Source organism: Cladophialophora carrionii (assembly GCF_000365165.1).
Source record: "Cladophialophora carrionii CBS 160.54 unplaced genomic scaffold supercont1.1, whole genome shotgun sequence".
Classification (NCBI taxonomy): Eukaryota; Fungi; Ascomycota; class Eurotiomycetes; order Chaetothyriales; family Herpotrichiellaceae; genus Cladophialophora; species Cladophialophora carrionii.
In genome coordinates this window covers 2,166,411-2,186,608 of record NW_008481816.1, presented here as the reverse complement: position 1 = coordinate 2,186,608, position 20,198 = coordinate 2,166,411, and the positions used below count along the sequence as shown (strand labels likewise).

The 20,198-nt window shown below is 54.3% G+C and overlaps 8 protein-coding genes across 8 annotated transcripts; 5 read left to right on the top strand and 3 right to left on the bottom strand.

The window, feature by feature from the left end:
- Positions 1 to 890: 890 nt before the first annotated feature.
- Positions 891 to 3,209, top strand: G647_00771 (uncharacterized protein; the record flags this gene model as incomplete). Its single annotated transcript, XM_008724174.1, has 2 exons — positions 891 to 1,946; positions 1,995 to 3,209. The coding sequence occupies 2 exons, from the start codon at positions 891 to 893 to the stop codon at positions 3,207 to 3,209; spliced, it is 2,271 nt and encodes a 756-aa protein (XP_008722396.1).
- A 750-nt stretch (positions 3,210 to 3,959) lies between these two features.
- On the top strand, positions 3,960 to 5,353 carry G647_00770 (uncharacterized protein; the record flags this gene model as incomplete). Its single annotated transcript, XM_008724173.1, has 4 exons — positions 3,960 to 4,131; positions 4,318 to 4,572; positions 4,618 to 4,941; positions 5,004 to 5,353. The coding sequence occupies 4 exons, from the start codon at positions 3,960 to 3,962 to the stop codon at positions 5,351 to 5,353; spliced, it is 1,101 nt and encodes a 366-aa protein (XP_008722395.1).
- Positions 5,354 to 5,869: 516 nt separating this feature from the next.
- G647_00769 (uncharacterized protein) lies at positions 5,870 to 6,385 on the top strand (the record flags this gene model as incomplete). Its single annotated transcript, XM_008724172.1, has 1 exon — positions 5,870 to 6,385. One exon carries the CDS (start codon positions 5,870 to 5,872, stop codon positions 6,383 to 6,385), a length of 516 nt encoding a protein of 171 aa, XP_008722394.1.
- Positions 6,386 to 8,456: 2,071 nt separating this feature from the next.
- Positions 8,457 to 10,187, top strand: G647_00768 (uncharacterized protein; the record flags this gene model as incomplete). Its single annotated transcript, XM_008724171.1, has 2 exons — positions 8,457 to 8,711; positions 8,760 to 10,187. 2 exons carry the CDS (start codon positions 8,457 to 8,459, stop codon positions 10,185 to 10,187), a joined length of 1,683 nt encoding a protein of 560 aa, XP_008722393.1.
- A 2,486-nt stretch (positions 10,188 to 12,673) lies between these two features.
- Positions 12,674 to 13,591, bottom strand: G647_00767 (uncharacterized protein; the record flags this gene model as incomplete). Its single annotated transcript, XM_008724170.1, has 1 exon — positions 12,674 to 13,591. One exon carries the CDS (start codon positions 13,589 to 13,591, stop codon positions 12,674 to 12,676), a length of 918 nt encoding a protein of 305 aa, XP_008722392.1.
- A 633-nt stretch (positions 13,592 to 14,224) lies between these two features.
- Positions 14,225 to 16,339, bottom strand: G647_00766 (uncharacterized protein; the record flags this gene model as incomplete). Its single annotated transcript, XM_008724169.1, has 2 exons — positions 14,225 to 14,594; positions 14,652 to 16,339. 2 exons carry the CDS (start codon positions 16,337 to 16,339, stop codon positions 14,225 to 14,227), a joined length of 2,058 nt encoding a protein of 685 aa, XP_008722391.1.
- Positions 16,340 to 16,856: 517 nt separating this feature from the next.
- G647_00765 (uncharacterized protein) lies at positions 16,857 to 17,996 on the top strand (the record flags this gene model as incomplete). The annotated part of the gene is made up of 1 exon (XM_008724168.1): positions 16,857 to 17,996. One exon carries the CDS (start codon positions 16,857 to 16,859, stop codon positions 17,994 to 17,996), a length of 1,140 nt encoding a protein of 379 aa, XP_008722390.1.
- Positions 17,997 to 18,349: 353 nt separating this feature from the next.
- On the bottom strand, positions 18,350 to 19,348 carry G647_00764 (uncharacterized protein; the record flags this gene model as incomplete). The annotated part of the gene is made up of 1 exon (XM_008724167.1): positions 18,350 to 19,348. The coding sequence occupies one exon, from the start codon at positions 19,346 to 19,348 to the stop codon at positions 18,350 to 18,352; it is 999 nt and encodes a 332-aa protein (XP_008722389.1).
- Between the last annotated feature and the right edge of the window lie 850 nt (positions 19,349 to 20,198).

Sequence of the window (20,198 nt, the reverse complement as noted above, 5' to 3'; positions counted from 1 at the left end):
ATCATCTGACTAACGAACGTGGGAGCCATGTGTTTGTGGTCAGGTGAAGATACCACTGCACTGCCGTCCATCGACACCTGCGAACTTCCGTACCTACAGCAGCTGGTGAAGCATCGCATCAAGACCGAATTGTCACTCTGCAGAGACATTCACATGGAGCTCTCGAGTGTCAGTGTTGGCGGATGGCGGGATGTTTGATCCCAGTGCCTAAATAAACGGAACAAGTTAAAACGCGCTTTTGGATGGGATGCATTACGCGATTAAGTGGTTCTCTGGCCAGTCACAAACAGCCGTAAACCATAATTAACTGTGCGCTCTTTTGCCGTGACCATCCACCATTTCTCATCCGCCCTTCACCCTTCTCGAAACACAGCACCCTGTGCTGCCAGACCATACAGTGAAGCGCACTGGCGGCTTTGCTCGATTGAGCTGCTCTGTCATTACTCTCCGGATCACGGCTCGCACCCACATATAGTTGTCAGTAATCTCCATCGCGCCCGACTGCCCGCCAGGCAGGGATTCCGCTCGATGCGAACCCCCGTATCCGTACCCTCGATTTGCCAGAGCGAAAATCCTTGCGTCAGAACAAAAACATTGAAATTGCAATTGCCCAAACTCGCGCATCCGGGTCGCTCAGATCGCAAGACTCGAGCGACTATCCCTTCGGTCAAGTAAAACTGCATTGTCATCGTGTAAGACTGCAGCCACCACCATTGCATCCTGCTGGCGGGAATCCAAGATGCCTCCGTCGAAGAGGAAAGCACGCCGCAAACCCGCCGACCTCCCAGCGTCGTCCGATGTCGAGCTCCCTGATTCTTCGCCGTCACGCCCATCGGCCAAGAAACGCAAGGTCGGTGTTTACCCTCGACTCACAGATTTATGCTGAACACATGCAGGTGAATGGCACTCGAGCCGCCCCCTCTGCGAAAAAGAAGTCCGTCGTTCCCGAGCCTGAACTCGAACAAACGCCTGCGCCGGAGTCGGGCGACGAAGAAACCGAGGAAGTCTCCCAAAGCGAACTCATCGATTCCGTCGTATCCTACCTCCAAGTCTCCAAAGACGTCGTTGTCGCGCGAGCCGAGTATTCCAACGACAACGTTCAGAGTAACAGTCCGCACAAAGTGTCGGCATATGCAAAGATTGCAGGTCGAGATTGGACATATTTCGTGCGTGAACAGTCAGTCAACTTTGGACGGCCGCCAGATGACAAGCCGGTTGCGAATGGGGCATCGAGCCCCGTGGCCGACCTGAAAGAGGTATTCCCTGTCCACATAGATTTGGGCCCAAGCAAGATTGTCTCGCGGCATCATGCTTCAGTCTACTACGATGCGGATTATCCGGAAGGTGAAGGCGGCTGGCATGTCAGGGTTAATGGCCGAAATGGCGTCCGCGTCAACAACGTCCTGATCAAGAAGGGGCTCAGGAAACAGCTCAAGTCAGGCGACATACTTGAGATTGCCGGCACGCAAATGATGTTCGTCACGCCCGATGACAAGGTCCAGATTGATCCATATTTCATTGAACGCGCAAAAGCACTGGCAGCAGGAGAAGACGTTGCTCCCACTCACTCGCAGCCTGAGTTGGCGAGATATGATCCTGGAAGCGAAGCAGGCGTGAACTTCCCTTCTCTGGCCCCGGCTCCCCCCAATTTCAAGCGCGAGACTACACCGCCGGCGCAACTGGCCGATGGCAAGAGTCAGCGTGGTGTGTTCGACAGCAAAATGGCAATGTCGCCCATGTATGGCCGTGGTATGATGATGGAGAGCACGCAAGAAATCGACTACAGCCGGGATAGTGCGAAGGACCTCAAGCCTCCATTTAGCTATGCCATTATGATCGCCCAGGCTATCTTTTCGAGTGAGGACGAGAAGATGACGCTGGCCAACATCTATTCTTTCATTGCGGACAAGTATGCGTTTTATCGTCACTCAAATAGTGGCTGGCAGGTAAGCAACCGTCGTCATGGTGTTTTCAATCTTTACTGACATATACAGAACTCTATTCGTCACAACTTGTCGCTCAACAAGGCCTTCCAAAAGGTCCCACGGCGGACTGATGAGCCAGGGAAGGGGATGAAGTGGCAGATCGCACCCGAATATCGCCAGGAGTACTGGAAGAAGCAAGCCCGTCGAGGTGGTTCGGCACCTTCCTCCCCTGCTTCCGGCAAAGAGGTCAACCCAAATTTCAGAGGTCCAAATGGACAAAACCTCGGTTATGATACCAGCATGGTAGGCCAATTTTCAGCACGAGATATGACAGAGCGATCCGGTGGCCCTCCAGGGAGCAAGATGAATTTGCAGTTCCCTTCCTTCAACCCCGGCCCGCCATATCCGCCGGGTCCAAACCTGGCGCCTCCTGTGTCGCAACCTCACGAAGCCGTCACGCCACTCAGAAGGCGAACTGACACCATCAATACAATTCCTGACATGGATCTGGAGGACTCGCCATTGCGACATGGGCAGCCGGCGCCAACACCTCGGGTGGGAAATGGTCTCCCCGTGTATACGCTACCCTCCTCTGTCCCTCCGCCTCACCACTCACCCACGAACCCAACGCTTTCCTCCTCCTACCTAGATACACCCTTCCACCCATCACAGCATAGCATAATCACCCCGGCACCCTTGCGACAGAACCCCAGATTGGCACCACCCAGTACGCTGATTGCGCCGAGTAAGTTCATGCCAGAGTCATCACCCGCAGGACCTCAAGGACTCTTCTGGAAAGGCATTATGGGAGCTACACCAGGACAGCCATTGCCCGATATTTCGCCCATCAAGGACGACGACCCTAGGACCAATGGCATCGAGAGACATGTTATGAGCTCCAGTCCGCCGCCAATGGATCCTAACATGGGAAGTCCAAGCAAACCCGCGAGGAGCAGCCAGGTCCCGTTCAGCTCGAGCTCGGCTGTGAAGAAAGAAAGCACGGCACCGCTTGCTCAGCGCGAGAATGGCACAGCTTTAGAGGAGGACGGCAGATTTGGCCGTAGTTTCTCCAGCCACGGGCCTGCGATCAACCGTCCGCCCTCTTCGAGCAGGTTTCCCCCACAACCTCCTGCAAGCAACTCAGATGCGAAACCGAGCCATGAAGACGACGACGACGATGGTGATGGAGGCTTTGATTTAGCTAAGGGCTTTGCGCCTATCGCTGGCGGGAGCTTTCATTCGCAGAGAAGCGGCAGCCTTGGTGTTGCCAGGGCGGGCTCATGACCTGATAACGAGACCATGGTGGATTACGGCTTCAGTTTAGGGCCGTCGTGCGGCAGTACGACTCTCCTGGGCCAGCCCGAGTTACCGGCGTTACGGGGATGTACAATTACATGTGCTACGATTTGTGTTGGGCGCGTTCGGTACGGGCTGTTACACTATGGGCAGGCCTTTGGAGATCTGGCAGATGTCAGAGGTTGGAATGCATTGCATGACTGTTAGATCTTGGAATCTGCAACGATACGACCGGAAGGACAACGAGCTGAACAAGGCTGAGTTCCTTCGCTTTCCTCTTTCCCGTAGCTGATCCAGAAGCGGGGATTATCCATGTCACACAACATCGACCATCGCCGCGTTCTTGAAGTTTTTTACTTCGAAATTTCTGGCCTTTTGTTCCTCGTTGATCGTCCACGATGAGTCTGCTCGTCTAACTTGTCAAGTTCATGCCGGCGCTGAAAATCGAAACCCCCCTCAATTGTGATTTTAATATCGTCCAACCTCACTTGGCTCTACCGCATAATCGGCAGCTCTTGGTCTTCACATGGTCAGCGGATAAACTTCACTTCCATGGGTGACTTTGCTCGTCCTCCATTCTCTGCTCTGGGAAGGAGACTTCTTTTCCTTTTAACTTGTGTTACTCTCTTGCACCCGTTTATCTAGGTCCGTGCTCTGACTACGCCGCCGGTCCGTCAGTTTCACTGAGAACTTGATCCCGACCCTTTTGCCGCAAATCCCTCTTTGATCGCGTTCACCATGTTCCGCCGCAAGGCAGACACCCTCCCAGCGGATCCCATCTTCGAACCGGATCTTGAAAAGCTGGGATTCTTCATTAACGATGAAGATCAGGTTCGCAGCGTTAGGAATCCGGAGCGAAAGTATCAGTACCAAATCAATCGGAATGAGCGGTGGAATCAGGTTCATAAAGGTGTGTTAGATCGATCGCGGCGATGGTGAAGTTACGAAGCTAACCAGAAGCACTATAAGGAGCAAACAACGGTGAGAGCATCCTGTGGAGCAAGATATGACGGATAGGCCAGGCCTAACAAGCCTTCCGTTATCGAGGGCTGGAGGGTTGGTAACTGAAACTAACGTGTAATGGCATTGACTTTAGCTGCTGTCTGCAATATCGTCCAGGAGCGTCTGCTTGATCTCGGCTTCGAAAGAGTTCGACTGCCCCTCGGCGCGGCTGAACAAGAGAACCATGTCCCCATACTCGTGTCCAAGAATATCGCAACGAAGGATCGAGTTATCATCATATTCGGCGAGCGCAATGCGGAACCTGGGATCCTAAGCTGGAGGGTCATCGGTGAAGAGGGTATCAGACACGGCTCCCTGGTTGAGTTTGCGACAGCAGTCCTCTCTACTCGTGCTCCCGTCTCCACAGTTGGATCGACGGCGACCAAGAACGGAGCTACAAACGAAAACATCACTATCAGCACTGCCACCACACCAGGCGTCATTGTCGCTAACCCCTGCCAACTCCTCTGGTACCGTGGCGGATCCCGGGCTGTCTCAAACTACGAATGGTTGTGTTTGCCTCGACCGAGCGCCGTGCACGACGCTCCGCGAGTAGATCCTGTCAAGAACAGAGTTCCGGGTAACCACGACTATGTCGAGCATGTGCAGTATATTTTCGAAAAGGTCATTCCGAGCTTGGTGAACGAGCGGGCGAGGATTGATATCATCGGCGTGGAGTTTACAGGGACCGCAGTGTTGGAGCATCTTGCCGAACATTGTGGGTTCTGTCCTCAGGCTGGATGGCTTGAAGTGCCCTCGGTACTAACATTTGCGATGTAGGGAACGTCTGGTCTCCTCGAATTACTGGTATTGCCTTGGTGACGCCTCAACACAAGCTTGCCGACCTGAAAGCCCAGGGTGCACCATCCGCCTTCATCGAGTTTTTGTCAAAGCGCTGCCGAGCCTACTTCGTCTCTCAGTCCGACATAGAGAAGCCTGTTGTTGGAAGGGAACAATTCGGGTGCAACTGCTATGCCAGTGGGGAGCGTCACGTTGAGGAAAGCGCACTGGTGCGGAGCTGGAGACATATCCTGGACTGGTTCGATATGCTGCACGTCAACCCGGGCTACGAGGAAGTTGAATATGAGGTCGTAGAGAAGGATGAGGAGATCAAGCTAGGCTGGGATTGATTGCTGGTGCTTCCGGGAGTTTCGACTCCTCCTGTTGCTTCACCATGGCCAACATCGCCAAAACGTCGACGCATGATAGTTTGTATCTACATCAGCATGAGACTCTGGGTGAAGGGCCTCTAAGCCTAGCTCGAGCGAGACAGAGCACTCGCAAAGTGAGATCGGAAATATGCCCTGAACGTTCAAGTGAGCAGCATATGTATCTGAAAGCGACTGGACGCTTGAGCGACTCAGACGCATTCTTTCTTTTGCCTGATCGCGCTCGCCTCCTGGAACACATGCTAGAGTCACACATGAGAAATATGCCAGATGAAGTTGCAAAGAGCTGATCTCGATTACATCGGTGACGGTGCCTGCCAGACCCTTCGTTCATCCTGCCTCTCACGTACCCTGTGGTCAGCAGTCACTGCTTTCTGTCTCAATGGGCTTGCGGCAGGTCAATCTGCTGTCCGAGTTCCTGTCTCCCTGTTGTTTGTTCCGACCACTCCTTGCTGCACAGTCACTAAGTGTGACAAGATGGTGAAATTCCGGGGAATAGAGGTCAATGTGATCTCCCAGTTCGACATCTGCAAACTCCCTGAATTCGCCGCCACCACCTTCAACCACACTGATCCCTTTGGAATCGCCAATCGTCCTGAAAACCATGCGCCGCCCTCCTACCCAACGGCCGCATGCTACATCCCCATCTACCCCGGCAGTCAGATCTGGTTGGAGCACACCATCGACGGACCTCATCCCGCCGAGGCGTCGTATTTCTTCAAGTTGTTTGTCAATGACAAGGTTGTGACCAGCTGGGACTGTACTGCCAAACATGGATTTCAGGGAAAGATGATGTATAATCTTGTCCATGAGGGCGGGGGACAGGTGAAGAGGCAGGCTCTAAAGTTTGGGGATGGCATGGGGAACAGGCAGGGAGAGGATGTCATGCGAGTCCATGTCTACAGGGTCGAGAAGAGAGTGAGGGTGAGGGAGATCGAGCAGGATACCGGCAGGGTCAACATTGGTGCCTGTCGGCCTGATGGATTGAGGTAGGCTTGCACGCTGGTCTTGTATGGATCCACAAACTGATTGCTTGACAGGTTGATAAACAGTGGTCTTCTTGAACCCGGTATTCGTCCTAGACGATACAAGTACCAGTTGGTAGATCCTGTGGACATGCCATATGCAGCTTTCAGATTCCACTGTTGTCCGATCGGTCAGTCTGCGAAGAAATGGATAGAGACCGTGCTAAGTGATGGCAGAATTCCTCGAAGAGCAGCGTATGGTTCTTTTACGCAACTGCGCCACACCTACCAGCACTGAATCCTCAGTGACATCGCTGAGTTCTGGTAACGTCAGCATAGCTCCGAGCGCAGCCCAAGCTACAACTCAAGGCGTTGCTGCTCGACCCCTGGCAAGCTCCTCGCCTAACCAAGCCACATCTACCGGCGACGTGTTGGCCGAGCAAAAGGATGGAGGGACGGTGGAAGCCTCAGCGAGATTCATGCGAATCAAGCTTAGCGAGTCAAACGACTCTCTAAGTATCAAGACAAAGGATAGCATCGAGGAGCTGCAATCACATGTTCCGCGGTCTCCAAGATCGCTGGCGTCACTCAAAGCAAAGAGAGACTCTGAGATCCCCCCATCGCCGACCCGATCACCTAAGTCACCTCGCAGACGACTCACGAAGAAGCTCACCGTCAACACGAGAAGTGCCGATTCTGACGTTGAGAGAGCAGCCCGACCACTGAGCCCCTTTACCAGCGGTGGAATGCTGAGGAAAGCAAGCCTACCACCACAGACGATCCCTGCTTCAGTCATCGCGGTCCGACCAACAGACGAGGGAGAAGGCAAGGTCATGTCACAGGAGCATGGGACAGGAACTCAGGCAAAGCCGCAGAAGAGTACTCTCAGGACGTCGGCGGAAGAGCGAGGAGGAAAGAAGTTCATCGGGTTCTTGGCAAGACGGTTTACGAACGAGAAGAGCACTAAAAGCGACGCGAATGACGCGAGTAGGTGCATGCCGGGTCGCGATAACAGCTGAAGGTCGTGGATATCGTCGTCTTCACAGCGCTTGTTCGTAGAATACGGACTCGACAGAGTAATTAGAGTCGACGAGGAATCGAGACTGACGAATGCGCCGCTGACGGTGATTGGCCGCTTGGGCGACGCAGCAGACGAATGCGGAAATCCTGCCGAAGACGAATGTGATGTTCTGATCCATCATGTCCATGCTTCTTTGCAGCGACCAAGTCACATCCTACACTCATCATGGCGTCTTACCGCCCTCGCGGCGGCCATTCCAGCCAGTCGCAGGGATATCGACCATATCAGTCCTCGCAACGAGACGATTTCTACGATGACCGGTCGAGATCGCGCTCTCCCGACCGCCGACAGAGCTCCTCTCACAGACGCAGCCCACCGCATGGTAAACCTTAGTTCAGAGTCGGGAATGGCACTTATAAGAGAACATACTGATGTGTAAATTGCTTAAAGACATAAGCAGAACACAACCCGGACTATCTCAGGGAGAATTCCACATTCGTGGCCGTGCCCGCAGTTCAGATCGACGTCGCGAAACCAGCTACGAGAGACGCAACAGATACTACGACGAGGAACCCAGCCGCAGCTTTGATGACCGCCATTCGCCCTCTCCACCACCCCGAGGTCGACGGTACTATGACCGAGATCACCCTCGCTCACCACGAGATTACCGCAGTCGAAGTCACAGCAGGCGTCACAGCTCCTCAGAGGAGAGACCACCTAGTCGAGGCAAGCCGAGCAAGGAGGTGATGATGGAAGGACTAGCTCCTCATCTGACTGAGAACGATGTTCGATAATACCCGCCCACGTCTGCATCCACGTTGGCTCTACAACGGTGATTCATGTATCTCCCCGAAACACATGGCTAAGGTCTTCTTGGAATGCCAAACAGATATCCTCGGAACTTAAACAATACTACCATGTGGAGGGCCTTGACGATGTTCGGGTTATCCGTGATCGCCAGACAAGTAAGTGCGCGAGATCAGATCAAGCGAATCGGGATAGTGACAGTGGCGCAACAGAACTATCCAGACAATTTGGCTTCCTCCGCTTTTCGACCGTGGCAGAAGCGGAGGAATTCATGGACCGAAACTATCCCACTCTCTACCTGTATGGTGATGACAACAAGTCTAACGGCGATGCCTCCAAAGTGCGCATTGCATTCGGTCGCGAACGCAAAGATCAAGTTCGAAGCGATGATGCCGATTGGGTTTGTGCAAACGTACGTGGGAGAGATGACCATGGATATCGGACCAGCAAGCTGAGGACGCGTAGTGCAACATCAACAATTTCGCGACCCGAAATCGATGCTTTCGGTGTCAGGCGGAGAGACCAGGTATTGAAAGGACATGGTGGCTTTGATTCGAGATGATACTCACAGTAGTCAGATCCCGCGCTTGCTCTTCCGACAAAAGCAGCGAATGTCGGAGATAATGACGTCTCACCAGACAATCAACCTTCGCAATTCCTTTTGCTGCGAGGTCTTGAACCTTCGGTCTCCGAGGAGCTGCTGGCCAAAGGCGTCTCCAAGCTCAATAAACCAAGTGCTTCGAGCACACAGAGAGACGACACTCCTGCCAAGAAGGGCGCAAAGGTCGCGTCCACCACTGGTGATGCGAATCTTGGTGCCAAAGAGGGCACTTTACGAAGAGTCCTCCTCGTCCGTGACCGAAGAAGCAACGACAGCTGGCGGTACGGGTTCGCTGAGTATGCCTCAATTGAGGATGCGCAGGCTGCCTTGGTCAGATACAACTCGTTTGAGCGGTTCACTATCGCTTCGAAACAGGTGCTGGTCAGTTACATTCACGCCGGGGTCTTTGTGCCGGTCCTCAATCCCACCCCGGATGTTGAGCGCTTCTGCTTTAGTCCCATAGGCAACCCGGCTCTGAAGCTGGCTTATTGGGACGAGGCTGGTTATGTCACCGAGCTGGCTGTTTCAATGCCTGCTCAGGCGGCACGAGGCTCGTCCAAGGGGACGTCTTCAGTTCTAGCGGCGGACCCAGGGATCAAACCACTAAAGGACAACGAAAAGAGCACGAAGAAACGCAAGGCACAGTCCGACGCCGACGCCGCCGGCACCGGAGTCAAGAAGCCCGCGTCCTCCCATCTCCAATTCTGGAGCAACCGCCACGCCGAGCTACACGGTATCAAGCCCAGGTCCCACAAGGGCGAAGACTCCAGGTCGACAGATGGGAATAGCTCGACCGATGGCCCTCCTTCGCAATCGTACGCCGATCCGCATCGACATTGCTGTTACCTGTGCATGCGCCAGTTCGGCAACGCCGCCGAAGTCAACAAGCACGAACGTTTGAGTGACCTACATCGACAGAACCTGCAAGACGAGACGAAAGTCAAAAAGGCAGAAGCGAAGCTGACGAAGCATGGAATTGAGCGTCAGACAAGCGTGACTCCGTCCGAACCGACCCGGGAATACCGCGACCGTGCCAAAGAACGACGCAAGGTCTACGGTGTGGTCAACAAAAAGGGTGAACAAGTCGGCAGCAATGCACCGAAGCCGTCACGTGCGTCATCCGATAACGACGACGTCCCCGCGCCTCCAATCCAGTCCAAAGGCGCTTCCTTGCTGAGTAAAATGGGATATACGGCCGGTCAAGGTCTGGGTGCTTCCGGAGAAGGTATGACTGCGCCGATCAGTCAGGATATTTATGTGGCTGGCGTCGGGTTAGGCGCTCAAGGCGGGAAGCTCGGCGATGCAGTCAAGGAAGCAGAGAGAAATACGAAAGGTGATTATGGCGGGTTTCTGGAGGAGACCAAGAAGAGGGCCAAGGAACGTTACGACAGTCTGGGATAGATACGAGGACTCCTGAAGCACAGAGAGAATGGGAGCTAGACAATGCGTGCGGTTGCGTTTTGATATCCGTTTGAACCGAGAGACAGTGTAGACAGAAAAGAGAGTATTCGAGAGTGGAGATCGTTTCCCCGTCAATCAGCCCACGATTCAATGCTGATCGGCGCATAAGCCCTCGCCGGCCCACCAGCGCCAAACGGAATGCGGCGAACCGACCAGCTTCTGCAGCTCAAATCGCACTCTACTGAGTCAGGGGCCTGACTCGCACGAGACTCGAGACTCGAAACTCTGATGATACGTACGTAGTCGAAAAACACGATCAATCGACAGGACACAGGATAAAGGAGAATCCATGTGTTATACTGTACCACCGAGTCAACCAACCCTTTCGCCGTCAAACAAGGGTCCTCGTCCTCGTCCTCGTACTCGTACTCGATGGGCAGCATGGTGCCTCATGTGTCAGAGAGGGTGCGAGGGTGCGAGGGTGCTCAATCATGGATGCTACAGTACTGTAAATGGCCAACGACGTAGGCGTGACCGTCCGCCACATCCTGAGCACGTTTAGATACCACGTATGTACCGTGCGGAGTACTATGGTACATCCCAAACCCAGGGAATTAATATAATATGTCGTCGAGAAACATGGTATGGTTGTATTGGCTGTGTGAAGCGGCGAGGAAGCACATGGCGTGTTCCGATCGACGACGTCAAGGGTACGCCATAGTACGTGTTGATGGAGAGTAAGAGTCAATTCCAACTACTGTAATACTGAACTGAGGTGAGGCTTCATAGCCAACGGGTGTACCTCTCTGTGGCGGCAGGCACTATCCAGTCTCATACTTAAGTACCCTACATCTTAAAAAAGGGAACGGTACAATGTCTGTAGCTGAGTAGAGTGTATTGTCTGTCCGTGTATGTCGTCTCTCTATGAAATTATCGGAAAGCAAAAAGACGAAACAAAAAAGGAAAGGAGCGCAGCCTCGCGCTAAACTTCCACTAATCAGAACGCTGGGTTGCCTCTCTGAACATTGTACGGGAGTACAGGGAAACGGCAGCCTTGCCAACCACAACCACACCAGCCGCATTACAGTACGGAGTACGTACTCAGTCTTTCCTTGAATTCGACAAACAAAAGGTAGCGCCAACGAATGAAGGGTAATTATGAACAGCGAAACACTTTCTTTGGCTTGTCAGTGAGCTTTTAACCCGTTTGCATGATGCTCTTCATGATCCAGGGCATCCATCTCATATGCATAGTCATCGTTGTATTTTGCTATGTAGAGCAGCGGGGTCCCGTATAGCGTTGTTTCATTGGACCACTTCTATGTATAACCGTAGTACGTGTCGATAGAGAGTGAGAATGAAAGTGAGAATGAAAGTGAGAGTGCCACGTGGACCATCATGATAAAATGCCACCGCAACAACCCGGTGCCTGGACCGTGATGGCCGGCGAATTGACCACCGCGCTGGCAGCTAGCAGCGACGTCGCCTCAAGCGTCAAAGTCCAGGGCTAGGTCCATTATCAAGTCAGGGCCCGGTCAAAATTGGTTCAAGTCCAATTCGAGTCCAAGTCCGGTAACGGTCCCGTGGTATCTTTCGCGGCCAGAACGATCGGAGCGTGCGCGTCACTTTGATTTTTGAAATCGTACTGCATACGTTGGGGTCTGGGCGCATAGTAATCGTGCCTACGGAGTACTGTAGGTGCCGCTGGGGATTGTGGTTGCGATGCATTCCTGCATTGTCGAAGTTTGACTCTGTGGGTAGAATTGGGTCTGTACTTCTGTCTCTGTCTCTGTCTGTCTCTGTCTCTGTCTCTGTCTGTCTCTGTCTCTGTCTCTGTCTCTGTCTCTGTCTCTCAGAAGCCCAGAAGCCGGATCGTTCACTGTAGTTTTGGAATCTCAGACGGTTGCCACTATTCTTTGTGATCGCTCGAGTGTCTTTGGAGGAGGCCATCGTCGACAAGACACGGGACCGTATGTATGGAAAGGTACCTGAATCAGGGTAGCTGCTGCTTGCTCATCCACGTCCTGCATTTGACCAGAAGCCACAACCGAGGGACCAAGCGGCACAGACGGTACGACAGGCGAGAAGAAAGGGAGACAGATGAGTGAGCTGGCGCAGATGTGCGAGGAGGCTCCAGATTTACTAACGCCAATCGGAGCGGTCACGGCGTCGTGCTGTAACTTCTGGATTGCGACGTGTTCATAGTCTTGCGCTCGCCTGTTCCCTGAGGCAGCACGGTTGTCGCCAAAGCCCTACCAGGTGTGGAATGCTGATGTGGCCGATGCGACGTACTTTCCAAGACGTCAAGGCGCTCGGTGGCGTCGCAAGAACAGAAGCCAGCCTCGCTATGTTGGCCCCGAACAGCCTGGGTTGGGGTGTAAGAGACTCACGAGGGTTGATGGCCATCATTTTGATCGAGGCGTTCCACGGTAATGAGATTTAACTTGGCCAGCCCGTTCCTGAGGGCCTTCGCCTGCACCTCCAGCTCATGTAGCTTGTTTCCCGGCCGGAGTCGCCAAAGCCGCATACTCAGGTCTTTGCCTTAGAGCACCAAATACGAGCCGTTCCCACTTCCCCAGTGCATCCTCGATTTCTTTCGGCAGGGGTGGCTCTGTTTTAGCTTTTCCTCCCACTGGCAAATTCCCCTCAGTAGTAGATGCCACCGCGTCTGGTATTGCCGCAATCTTGTCGTCGCCCAATCCCTTCAGTAGTTCCGAGATTTTCAGCTCTTCCTGTGCACGAGCATATAAAGCTCGAACGAAGCTCAGCTCTTCCTCATTCGGAGCAGTCCTGTTGCCGACTTCACGCGTCGAGCCCGTCGTCATTTCTACTCCGCCCGTTCCGGACGAAGGCACAGCGGCAACACCCGTCGCCCTTGAGCTTTGCCCGCCTTCGATCGAGGCTGGTGAAGCCCTTGCTGTCCTGACCGAGCCAGCACCAGACTTTGAACTCGTCAGCGCGGCAATAACACCTTCCAGCACCCCCAGCACATTCCCAGCCCTCAGCCCGACCTCCACACCAAGGGGATAACCCGCGTCAAAGCCGCTCTGCATGACCCGTGCCTTTCCCACAGACAACCCCTCGCGATACCCGTCTGTCATATGCTGTCTCCTTAGTGCGGGAAGGTCGGAGAGAATCGCCCCTCTCACAAATCTGGGATGCGAGTCATCGTCGTGAGGATAGGGCGCGGATGTGGCGTCCAGATCATGGTCAGGATGCTGAGCCGTCGTGAGAGGGAAATGATCGGATGACGTATCCCAGATATCGTCGTCCGCTCCCGGTGACTGCTCCGGCTCGGTTATGGTTGTGTCAGGCGAAGAAGGCGCATCGGGGGAAGGCGACGATTTCCGAGACCGAAGAGAATCCGTCGTTGTTGTTCGGCCAAGAGGGAGTGAATTTTCCATTGTTGTAGTCGTGGTGCTTGTCCCCGTATTATTGTTGCCCGCCCCGTCTCAATCGAAGTCACAGGCCTCGCTCCGCGCCGTCGACGATGCTCTGGCGAAACTTTTCCTCTTGAAGACCCCTTGCTCACGGATTGTTGCCTAATCATGTATTGCTTCGGCTTAGACAGCCCTGCGCCTGTTAGATGACAAGTCTAGCAACATCAAGCAAGAAACCTGGATTGATGACTGATCCGTCACTTGGTGAAGCCAGCCTTGCCGGTCATTTGAATTTTAGCACCACGTGCTCAGCCTTGTCAGCCTATCAGCCTTGTCAGCCTATCAGCCTTGTCAGCCTATCAGCCTCGTCAGCCTATCAGCCTCGCAGCCTTGTCCATGACCGCACTTCCGAGGACGGCACAGATGGCCCGGCGCAAGAATCAAGGCCGTCACCGCAGTCTACAGTGCCGGATTTGGCACTCCTTGGTTCTTGAGGATGGGAACGTGACCTCTTGCAAGTTTATTTAGACGTATATTTTTGGTGAACTGGTGAACATCGCTCCGGTCTAGCTAACCTACAGAAGCTGCCTGTTTCTCGGGGGTATCATCTTTTGTCAATTGTCATTGCCTCAGTAAAACAAATCAAGAATCGGAACATCAACTCTGCGGCACCCGCCGATACTCTCGCCCCTGGTCGCCTAGTCTCCACGCGCGTAACGGCAAGGCCTGCAGCGCCAGCGCCTTCCGTTCAATGTACATCCAGAAAGTGACCGCCCCAATAATGACGAAAATGACGTTGGTGATATAATAGCCATCGCGTTGGATAAGGCATGTTCCGCCCCCTTTCAGGCAGACGGTCTTGTCAGCTTCAAGAGCACAGGAGAAGGACGATGTGATGGGGGTCGTATCGGGGTTAGATTTTAGGAACGCATCGGGATCGCTCGGTGGGATACAGGTAGCGCGGGTGAAGAGGTCGACGAACTTGAGGATGAAGAATTTCGGGAATGTGCCTCCGAGGTTCGAGACGCTGTGTGCATAGTCAGTAGGTGGCCCCGATGAAGTGTGAAAGCGGCCAAGAACTTACGTGGCTAGTAATGTCATGTAAGTGCCGCCAATGGTGGGATCCGCAATCCTGGCATGGAAAGCAGCCGAAGCGACGAACATGATGGTGTTCATAAAGGTCGAGTACACGTGGGCGCAAATCACCACCAACATATACCACAGTGGGATCGGGTCGTGCGGTCCAACGGGGTATATCATAATGGTGATTTGCGCGAACACCGCTGCCAGCAGTCGAGCTACAAATGCCCAACACCATAATCGCAGAGGCGTGTATTCGGTCGACCATTTCCCGGCGTAGTATCCCAGTCCTAATTCGAAGGGGAAATCAATCAGGACGACCAAGGCCATGTTGGCCTGCCCGAAGCCTTTGTCCAGTAGTTTCAGATTCGTCACCGCGTCGTTGGCGACAAAGCCTAGCTTCGAGATCAGGTGGACGATGATGATGGTCTGCACGTTGGGGAGCTTGAGCACAGCCCACATACTCCGGTAGACTTCCATAATGCCTTCTCGCTCGCTGCTTTTCTCCTCTCGTTTCATCACGGCCAAGCCAACTGTCACGATCAGGTAGACCCAGCCCCAGAATGCCATATATCCACCCAGAGTAAGGAGCCCGTACTCTTGGGGCACGACTCTGAACCAGCGATTTGCGAAATCCGGGGCTTGGAGAGCGAGGAACACCGTGTATGACAGGAACGAGCCAGCCGTCAAGCCCACCGTCTGTGCTGTCGAGGCGTAGGAGATGTTTTGGATAGAGAGGAGTGATATGGCCCATCCGTCAACCGCAATGTCTTGAGTCGCGCACAAGAACACCAGCAGAAACCACCAGCCAGTAAACCCCCAGACACCGGCTCCGTCGTCCTCGCCCGCGGCCTTCATCATGTCGTCAATGTTGCCTCCCAGATAGATCATCGATAGGCCAGAGATGGTCTGAATGGGAGTAATCCAGCTTTTCCTCCTCCCAAATCTCCTGCTCCAGACTGCATCCACGATCGGACTCCACAATAATTTTAAAGAGTATGGGTATATGGCGAGAGAAAATATGCCGATCTGGCCGTATGATAGGTAGCTTTTTAAGAGGAAGGGCACGGAGCCCGAGGCCAAGCCCATGGGTATGCCCTGCAGGAAATAGAGGAGACATAGCAGCAGAAAGTTCCGTTTGTCTTTGGGAGGCAAATCGGCGAAGCTGGTATTGACCATGCCCGGCGTCTGAGGTGTTTGCGGAGGTGGCTCTCGGTCCAAGGAGAAATCATCTCTGCTCATAACTCGGTTTGCATTCGCGGTAGGATCGTCGCTCGTAACATGTTTCCGTCTCATTTCAATATGGGAGTCCATGTCGCCGTTTGCGTGGCCATTCGCGTTGCCGTTCTGATCCACTTGAATGCGTAGATCTGGTCGGGAAGATTTGTCCTTGTTTTTCTTCGATTTTCTGCGTTGCATGGGATCGGAACCTTCGGCGACGAGGTGGTCTTTCTCGGAGCTGTCTGTCTCGGACTCGTCCCCTTCTTCGTCCTTCTCGTAAGCGGAACTGGTGGACCTGGAGGACTCAGCCTCGGAGTGTTTTTCAGATTGGTACCCGGTCAGTTCAATCTCTTGCGACTGTCGGGTAATGCTTCGGCCGTGCGTGTGAACGGGAAGGATAGGTCGGTCTCTGGAACGGGAGCGAGCGTGGAAGAGCGGGATAGTATATGGTTCCGCGAAGGAGTCAGGCATCCATGCAAAAAAATGAGCGTGTGGTGTTGGTGGTGGTGGGCGGCACGGAATGGGTGGGTAAGTACAGGAAAAGGACTCTGTGTCCTTTCAGAGGGGCGACACCTCACTGGCCGATACTGCTTGATGATACCTCAAAACACATGGAGAAAAAGAGAAGTCACCGAGTCTCAAAGTAGAAGCATGTTATCGCTCCCCCCTCCGCAGTGAACTCTCTCGTCGGCGATTGTCATGATGATCTCTGTCCAAGACCAACATGGCACAACCACGAGCGCAAGAGGCCAGCCCCGGAGTTGTCGCACGGGCTATTTTACTGACCACGGGCTTAGCGCGCAGCCCCTGACTGCGCGTGCTGCGCCTAATTACCGGGTACTCGCGGTGCTCGGAACGGGGACGCCGATAAGCATCTGACGCGTCCGATAAGCAAACACGCGTCGAATTTCAGCCGCGCATGAACTGCCCGCTGCATCGAATAATTGTCGTCGCTGCCCCTTCCACGCCAACTTCGACAGACGCAAACATGAGCGACCTGCTAGACGATGAGATCGCCCAGGTCAGGGCCGAAATTCAAGCCCTCACACAACAGCGCAAACTCCTCACCTCGTCCCTTCTTTCCTCGACACAAGTTCAATCCCGCCTCTCCAACACCTCTCCACCCACCACTACGTACCCTCAACAAAATGACGACACCCCGCTGAACATCGACCACGTCCAAGAGCACAATCAGACCAACATTCACCGACTTGCCCTCGGCGTGACAGCTTTTCCCTTCATCGACCCCTCGCCCGAACTCCAGGCCAAGAACCCCCTTCTCGGCATCCGCATCGACGTCTGCAACCGCCACGGCAAATTCGATTCTCCGTACTATATATTCTGTGTTCGATCGACCGACAGGGGACAAGATCTACGTATTCATCGGCATACGATTCCCGCGCTGGTGCCGTTGGAGCAGTACGAGCGCGAGTATTTGCCCTTGAGTTCCCCGACGCGGGAGGAGGATGAAGGGTATGTCGGATCGGATGGGGTCGAGAATACTACAGGAGGAGCGCGAAAGCAAGACCTCCATATCCTTGTGTCACGAGTCAGGTATGACCTCGTGAGCTGGCGCTTGAGGAAGGATGCAGCGGAATGGCTGAGGGAAGAGCTGGGTCTCTCTAGGCGGAGCAGGAATGAAGGGAGATCCAACGGCCGGGATCCCGCCGATTCAACCGGTGGAGAGCGTGCAAAGAGGCGCGATCGAGCCAGCTCCAACAGTGAACACGGGGACGACGACGATTCTGACCCAGACACCGAAATGACAGACAGCGACTCGGATCCAGACGAACTCACCGGCAAGTTCAACGTCGACTCGCTGACCACTCTTGAGGTCGACGCCCGCCAACTCCGCATTATCTGGTCGGACGACCGCGTCGGGCGCCTGAAGGTCTCCGATGACGGCAAGATCGAGAAGGCGGTGGTCATCGGCGAAGACGGAACCCGAGTCAGGCATGTCGAGAGGATACTGATGGGTGATGAAAAAGAGGGCTGTAGCGTCAAGCAATTGCTGAAGAGATTGGAAACAGTGTATACGAAGAGCAAGGAGAGGAAAGTCCAGGAGACCGCCGCCACGCGTACAAATGCGCCTATGGCAGTCGGGGGAAAGAGGAAACGGGAGTCATGACACTTGATGTTGTGGGATATACAATAACGTGCAATGGGACATGTGCAAGCGAAACTGTCTCCCTCGTGAACGTCAACCTCAGCTGCCCTGCTTCTCTCCACAATTATTCCCGACTCTGGACGACCCTTGCGATACCCGAATGTATCAATGAATGAACGAGTTAATGGACCACTGGTTCCCTTTCCCTCCATTGGCGCCACGTGCGACTGAAAGAATATTCCTCCTTTTGTGACTCGGCCCCAGCCTTCGGCACCACTGACAGCTCTTTGACCGACCCATTCTCCGATGTCTATCGTTTCCTGTCCACCCAGGACTACAGCTTCCTCCCGAGAGCCTCGTGCCAAGCCCACCACTCAGCCCGCGACAGCCACGACGGCCAAGTGTTTCCCACCTGCTTTTTCTACTGGTATGTCCCACACCCCATGCGCCTTGCGTCCCAGATCCGGGTCCCCGCGGTGCCCATGACAACCACACCTCCTCACACTTTCATACAGACCCTCCAGCTCGTCGTCTTTCTCGCCACCGATGATATCACGAACATCCACATCGGCGGGCAGTTGAGGCGGCGTCACCGGCTCATCTCCCAGGTCTTCTTCGGAGCTCGAAGAATCCGAGCGAACCATCCGTGGAGGTTGCGCTGATGCACTTTGGAAGCGTGTCAGCGAGAGGCCACCCAGGTCGTCGTCCAATTCGTCGTCGGCCAAGTCCAGCGCTGCATCCTCTTCGTCGGAATACGCATCGTGCACTGGCCGCCGCCTCACTGCTGGTTTCTCCGCTTCCGGGACTCCGGCTTCACAGTTATACAGATAACTCTCCGGGTCATCGTAGTCATCTGACGAGGTATCATCATCCTCGTCGCCGTCGGAGAGGTATTTTGATGGTGAAATGGACACCGGCGGAGGAGACCGTCTCCGCGCCGGCGATGACGTGCCATTCCCGTTGGTATTTGACAACGCCACGCCCGCCGTCCCGATGCTGGAAGGCCGAGCATTGTTATCCTGGAAACTTATCCTCCGGCCCCTTCTATCGTCGCCGGCTGGTTTCGCCGGGTCGGGTTGTGCAGCGGCACAGTCGTAATGAGGGTCGGGCTCTGCCGCCACCGGAGTTGCTGCCGTGCAGTCGTAGTGCTCGTCTGCGCCGTGATTACTGGGTGCCTTGCCCTCCTCGAACAGCGACTTGGCGCTCTTGTTCTCGATCTCCACTATCCGAAGCATCAAATTGTCGAGCGTGAACGCGTGGCCGAGCACGAACCGAAGATTCCGATCAGGTCGGTTGGCCGCTAGCTTTAGTTTACATTGTGCTGTATGGGCCAGCGTGTAAGTTGAGCTCGTGGTGAACGCCCGGCGGGACATGTTTGGGGTCGTTCAGCCCCGCGGACTCAGGCGCTCAGGATCCCCTACGCCTTTGGTATATCTGTTGGAGATGACGGTCCTCGACCAGAAAAAAATGGAATTATGATACGTAGAGGCAACGGACGATGAAGCAAGGCTGAGGGTCGCGTGAGCGGTATTTCCAATCAATTACACCGCGTTCCAGGCTCAGTAATCGATCGTCGGGGTGGGGTGGGTACGCGCTGGGGATTTCTGCGTAGTTGACGCAATAACAATGGCCGCAACCGAAGTATATTTGTCTTCGACGTCACAAGAGGCGGAATGTTCAACCTCGAAGCTCGATTACTCCCTGTGGACGGGACAGCGATAAGAGAGAGAGCACGAGTACCTTGCGATGGAACAGCTTGGTCGTTGTCGGAATTTGCAAAGAGCGGACAGTCATGAGCTGCGAACGCCCAGGAAGTCTTGTCGCTTACAAATGGGCTCGCCAATCAGCGTCCGGAGCCGGCGAGCGTTCCCTGCTAGCGACACTAGTCTCTTCCCAATCCGGGGAAACTCGCGAGCCGCGAAACTAAAACGCTTTAGGATCGCCCAGTGGCACGTGCTCCGTGTTGGACCCATACTGAAGCGTATGAATGTGATTATTAACTGCTACAGCATGCCGAATATGAGGCGTAATTAACATGCTGGGCGATATGGTGCGCCATGCTCGCCGCAGTGCATGTGACCAGCGCCCAGCCTTTCATGGGCGAGGCGCAAACTCCGCCCTGTTCGCTCTGCTTATTCCAGCATCTGGTCAGCGCACATCTCGCCGTGGTGTCCCGGACAAATTCATATGAGGTAGGAGTTGAGAATGCTTGCTTGGTTATTA